This window comes from Rhododendron vialii, chromosome 10a (assembly GCF_030253575.1).
Source record: "Rhododendron vialii isolate Sample 1 chromosome 10a, ASM3025357v1".
Taxonomy (NCBI): Eukaryota; Viridiplantae; Streptophyta; class Magnoliopsida; order Ericales; family Ericaceae; genus Rhododendron; species Rhododendron vialii.
The window spans coordinates 28,615,177-28,621,574 of NC_080566.1; the positions used below are offsets into that span (position 1 = coordinate 28,615,177).

The 6,398-nt window shown below is 38.2% G+C and overlaps 1 protein-coding gene across 2 annotated transcripts; it reads left to right on the plus strand.

Annotated features, from left to right (window-relative positions):
• The first annotated feature begins 656 nt into the window (after positions 1-656).
• On the plus strand, positions 657-4,897 carry LOC131304732 (uncharacterized). Of its 2 annotated transcripts, XM_058332073.1 has the most exons (7): positions 657-1,008; positions 1,099-1,170; positions 1,273-1,410; positions 1,511-1,645; positions 1,818-2,728; positions 2,833-3,016; positions 3,108-3,247. In XM_058332073.1, the coding sequence occupies exons 1-6, from the start codon at positions 675-677 to the stop codon at positions 2,965-2,967; spliced, it is 1,725 nt and encodes a 574-aa protein (XP_058188056.1). In that variant the 5' UTR covers positions 657-674; the 3' UTR covers positions 2,968-3,016; positions 3,108-3,247. The 2 variants fall into 2 exon arrangements, with proteins under 2 accessions (XP_058188056.1, XP_058188055.1); XM_058332072.1 differs by lacking the exons at positions 657-1,008; positions 1,099-1,170; positions 1,273-1,410; positions 1,511-1,645; positions 1,818-2,728 and having other exon boundaries at positions 2,860-3,016; positions 3,108-4,897.
• Positions 4,898-6,398: the final 1,501 nt, after the last annotated feature.

Consider the following 6,398-nt stretch of genomic DNA (forward strand, 5'->3'; position numbering starts at 1 on the left):
ATTCTCTGTTTAGACATCTGCAATTCGTTCTTTTTTTCCCTTTTTTGTGCGGTCGGTGCTAACTGCTAAGGGTGTAACTCGGCATCTTCATAATTTTGGTTCAAAGATCAAAAGAAAATTTAACTTCCACTTTGAAAATCAAAGTCTGTAATTGTAGTTTTAACACTTTTAATGCTTCCAAGCACAATGGTGGAGGAAACGTATATTTGGTCGAATATTAGAACAACCTAACTGCTGACTTGCACATCACTGACGCACGGCGTATTGCATGCAAATGGTGACCCCTTGGCAATCTCTAATAGATGCTTCTTTTTTATATAAAAAAATTGGTTTACCCCTTACACATGCTTTTTTTCCTCTCTTCCATTAAACTGGTACGGAGTAGCCGTTGGAATGGTGGTTTGGTGATGGGTAACAAAAAAAAAAAAAGTGGGAAGTATTTTTTAAAAAATAAAAAAAAAAAAATTGTGATAGGTTTCATTTTGAGCGAGTTGGGATCCGTTAGAATGGTAATTTGGTGATGATTTTGAAACTTTGCTCGAGAGTTCATTGTTTATAGTGCTTTATGGGCATTTGAATGCATAGAAAAGTTAGAGTCAGTTTGTAGCTTCGTGTTTATTAGAATAGATTGTTGTTGTAACACTTTCAATGCTTACAAGGGACACCACACCACTATGGAGGAGGAAACACGAGATAGATCAGAGCAAATATCTACAGAATGGCTACAACGTATAAGAGAACAAAATCGTGACAGCCAACGACGCCGTCGACAATGTCTCAATCCTCAACAAGTTGTGCAAGAAAGACAGACATCTGCACAAAATTTTACTACTGATCAAGTACCACAGAGAAGGTCAACTAATCGTATAGAACAACCCACTCCACCTACTCATGATCAACATAGATTGAGATGGCGTAACAGAGCTAGAGAAAGACGAGCTACTTTAAGCAATGACCAAGGACAATTGGCACAACGACAATCAAACTACAACCAACGACACCACCCAGGTTCGTAAATAAAATATTACAATTATTTTGATCAATTTTAAATGCCAAATAAACTTCTAATCTTACTGATAACTTGCATACTTCAAACAGGAGGATACACGTTGAACTTTCTCAATAATGTCCCAAGACGAGTTCGATCACCAAGGCATCGCCCTCCATCAGGTATCTTAGGGTATTTTCATATTCCAATTTGTCATGTTTTCATGTCTTAACCATATCGTATATTTGGCATAAAAAAAACGCGAATGTGTTACATATCCAAAGGTCTCCATACAACGGGAATGACAAGTCGTCGTCAACAGACACATGCTACCCAACATCCTCGAAATACACGTTTGCCTATAATACCAGAAGAGGGAACCTCAAACGTATTTCATGAGACTACGCCTATACCAAATGAAGGTATTAACAAAAAAAGAAAATATTGTCAACCAAATACTCTTAAATTAAATTCCAGACTAACTTTTATTCCTGTCTAACATGCATGATAACACTATTACAGCACGAGTACGGCATCGAGCACATTTGACACCTTTGTCCCATTTCACCCCTAATCATGCAACGTACGAGCAAGGCAGTTCAAGTGGTAGCACAACTGATCGTAGAGATGAACAAAACTTTCCAAATTTTGTACAAGGTATGCGCACATTTTTATTTGTAAAGAATTTGCCATTTTAAAAAGATGATGCATTGTTTCTTTGACCATAGGTTTTCTCTTTTAATACACCAAATAATATTGTTCACATCTCTAAAAATAATAATTATACTACAATCATGACACTAACTGCTATTTTTAAATATTCAATTAGAGGATGACAATGGAATCACCCACGTGGAAAGGGCTACCCGGTCATATAGTACTCGCAGAACAACGTATAATTGTGCAAGAGATTTTCACGAATCTCAAGGTGTACCCCATTCACAACTACCACAACCTACTATGTGTCGTCATTGTGGTGCACGCCTATTCCACCGTGAGACAACTGAACTGTGTTGTAAATCTGGAAAAACAAAACTACCATCCATAACGGCTCCAGTTGAGCTTATCAAATTATTTTCAGAGCAAACCTCAGATGGTAAACATTTTAGAAAAAATATTCGAGCATACAATCATGTTTTCTCTTTCACTTCGATGGGTGTCCATGTCGATGAACAATTGGCTGGAGGATCAAGGGGCGTGTATACTTTTCGTGCTCAAGGCACGATATACCATAGGATTGGAAGTTTGCTACCATATTCAGATCAAAGGCCACGATTTTTACAGCTGTACGTTTATGACACTGATCACGAAGTTGAAAATCGAATGGAGGAGTCAAACGGATTACGGCAACACATTATTGAAAATATAAAGAATATCTTAGATGCTCAAAATCCGTTTGTGCATACGTTTCGTAAAATGGCGCAACATCCAGATATTCAAGATTGCAATTTAATCATCAGAGAGCAACCACCTGATCGTCGTCAGTACAATCTTCCAACGGCATCCCAACTGGCAGAAATTGTGGTCGGTGGAGATGAAGCTGGACTGATAAGTGGAAGAGATATAGTTGTTCAATGTATTGGTGGTCGCCTCCTCAATATTCAAGATATTGTTGGATTCTATGATCCATTGCAATATCCCTTACTTTTACCGTACGGGACATATGGATGGGATGTTAATAGCCACAACGAATATGGAACAAATTGTACATGTCGGGATTTCTATGCATACATATTGCAGGTAATTTAAAATTCCTTATTTATTCAACTCAAGTTTCAAACAACTCATCTTGCATTGTGAATATAATTTTTTATGTTACATTCGCATCTTCTTAAATATATTAGATTCGTCCGAATGATCAATCACTCTTTCTTCATGGTGGGCGTCTCCTACAACAATACGCTGTGGATAATTACGTAAAAATTGAGTCCCACAAACTTAGGTGGATGCGTACTTATCAAAAGGAAATCCGAGCATAGTTGTATGCTGGGCTACAAGATTCTGTACACATGGGTATAAGGCATGCAGGTACAAAATGAAAGATATTATTGCAATTATCTGTACTTATATATCTTCGATACATTAAAACACTAACACATTATTGGAAAAATAAACTTAGGTGATGTCGGACAACAAAGGACCATATTAGCATCATCATTCGTTGGCTGTCCCCGTGACATGTATCAACGATATCAGGATGCCATGGCTTTAGTTCAAAAGTATGGTAAACCAGATCTTTTTCTCACCATGACATGCAATGGTAGTTGGCCTGAAATCCATAATGAGTTGTTGCCCGGACAAGCCCCAAGTGATCGTCCTGATTTAATTGCTAGAGTGTTCAGGTCTAAATTTGAAGAGTTTAAGGATGACATTCTCAACAAATATGTTTTGGGTAAAGTAACAGCGTATGTTTACGTTATTGAGAACCAAAAGAGAGGATTACCCCATGCACATATTCTTCTGATCCTAGATGAGAATGACAAGCTGAAAACTCCTGATGATTACGATAGTGTTGTCAGAGCTGAGATCGCAGATAAAGAAATAAAACCCGAACTTTATAATGTTGTGGTGAATCATATGATACATGGTCCATGTGGTTCGTACAATGCTAACTGTCCTTGCATGAAAAATGGAGTGTGCAAAAAGAAATTCCCCAAAAAATTTGCAAATGTCACCACTATGGGCAATGATTCCTATCCAATTTATCAAAGACGACCGCCAAGACCTTCAGACAATGGTGAGAGAACTGCAATTGACAATAGTTGGGTCGTACCTTACAATCCATGGCTCATTCTAAAGTACAATTGTCACATCAATGTTGAAATTTGTAGCAGCATTATAAGTGTGAAGTATCTGTACAAGTATGTGTACAAGGGTCCTGATCGAGTATCTCTTGAAGTGCGTCCAGCCCCAAACTATGATGAGATACAACAGTTTGTAGATGCAAGATGGGTTTGTGCTCCTGAAGCAGTATGGAAGATATTCAAGTTTCCCATGACTCGAATGTATCCATCTGTGGAGCGGTTACAGATACATCTACCGAATAAGCAGCAAGTCACGTTCTATTGTTACCAAAGTATTCCAAATGTTTTGTCTAATGAAAGGTGCGCTAGGACAATGCTTACTGAGTTTTTTAGGACAAATGCTGAGAATAATGGGGAAAATCGCTACATATATAGTGAGTTTTCACAACATTACAGATGGAATCGTGGACCAAAAAATTGGACAAAAAGGGTGGGCTATAACAAAGTTATTGGGAGAATTTATACAGTTTCACATCTTCAAGGAGATTTGTTCTACCTACGCATTCTACTTAATCATGTAAGGGCGCCACAATCATGGGACGATATCTCAGTAATTGATGGAGTTAAGTGCTCGACATTCCAACTCGCAGCTGAACAACGAGGTTTATTAGAGTGTGATAATAGCATACGACAATGTCTAGCTGAGGCATCTTGCACTCACATGCCATCCTTTCTACGAAGAATGTTTGTGTCTATATTGGTATACTGTGAGCCAACGGGTGTTCGTAGCTTATGGAATGATTTTCATGTATTTATGAGTGAAGACTACCCTTCTTCGACTTCTACCAACAGCTCCTATCTTATTAACAGATTGCTGAGAGAGTTAAATGACTTGCTATCCCAACATAATAGAACAATATCTGATTATGACCTTCCAAGTTTCAATCCGGGTTATGAAGATAGCTTTGCAGTTCCAAAGATAATACAAGATAAGCTTTCTGTCTCCATTTCTCATCAAGATTTGATTTCGATTTCTGCACTAAATAGGGATCAAGCCTTTGCTTTTCATGCAATTATTGGAACTGTCGAGCGTAAAGAAAATGCCACCTACTTCGTTGACGGTCCAGGAAGTACAGGGAAGACATTTTTGTATCGTGCTATATAAGCGTCATTGAGGAGCCAAGGTCATATTGCTCTTGCAACAGCATCATCAGGTATAGCAGCTACTTTGATGCCTGGTGGAAGAACTGCACATTCAAGATTCAAGATCCTCTTAAATCCAGATCGATCTTCTGTGTGTTCCATCAGCAAGCAATCTCATTTGGCTTAACTAATACGCCGTGCATCAGTGATATTGTGGGATGAAGCTACAATGACAAATCGTTTGGCCATAGAAGCATTAGATAGAACTTTGAGGGACATTATGGGTGTGGAAATGCCATTTGGAGGAAAGGTTATGGTTTTGGGTGGTGATTTTCGCCAAGTGCTCCCAGTTGTACCAAAAGGCACAAAGGCAGAAACCATTAATGCAAGCATTGCTAAGTCGCCACTGTGGAGAAATGTACAAGTCGTTCGCTTGAAGCAAAATATGAGGTCTGTAAATGATCGAGAATTCTCAAATTTTCTTCTTCGTGTTGATGATGGAAATGAACCTACCATTGATGATGAAATGATGAAGGTTCCTGCATCAATGGTTATACCGTGGGAGAATGACAGGTTAATTGATAAACTAATAGAAGATGTATTTCCTGACATTAAGAGCTGTGCTGCTGATTCCGTGTACATGGTTGATAGAGGTTTGATTACTCCGAAGAATGAAGATGCTGAGAATCTCAATAAGAGGGTGAATCAGAAATTCTCCGGACGAGAAATGGTTTACTACTCATTTGATAAAGTCGAAAATGACCCCCGCAATTTATACCAGCAAGAGTTTTTGAATTCTATTTCACCCGGAGGATTACCCCCGCATGAATTAAGATTGAAGGAAGGTGCACCTATTATGCTTTTAAGAAATCTTGATCCGAGAAATGGGCTATGCAATGGCACAAGACTACTTTGTCGTGCTTTGAAAAGTAATTTCATTGATGCAGAGATATTAACGGGTGCTTTTAAAGGTACCAGAACTTTCCTTCATCGGATTCCGCTGAAGACCCCTGAGAATATGAAACTTCTGTTTGAGATGACTCGACGACAATTTCCTATTCGTTTGAGTTTTGCCTTAACAATCAACAAAGCACAAGGACAAACGATCCCCCACGTGGGAATATATCTCCCGGAAGACGTCTTTAGCCACGGTCAATTGTATGTGGCATTGTCAAGAGGCACATCGCAGAATACCACAAAAATTTTGGTGAAGAATGGCAATATTCGAAGACATGAAGGCGTATATGCCAAAAATGTTGTGTATAAGGATGTCTTATTGCCGTCGGATTAAAAATATTTGTAGTTATAATATGTAGTAAATTAAATGGTAAGACCATATTTGTATTTGATTTTACCAATCTCCGAGGCCAAACTTTATGAAAGTTGTTGACGTCATTCATACTTTAATTACTTTTTGGTGAATGGATAGTTTTTTATGCAAAAAATAATCATTCTATGCTGCTCATCTTTTTTTGCTATTATGTAGGAATGTCTCATAGAAAAATAGTATTTCAACTTTGGGA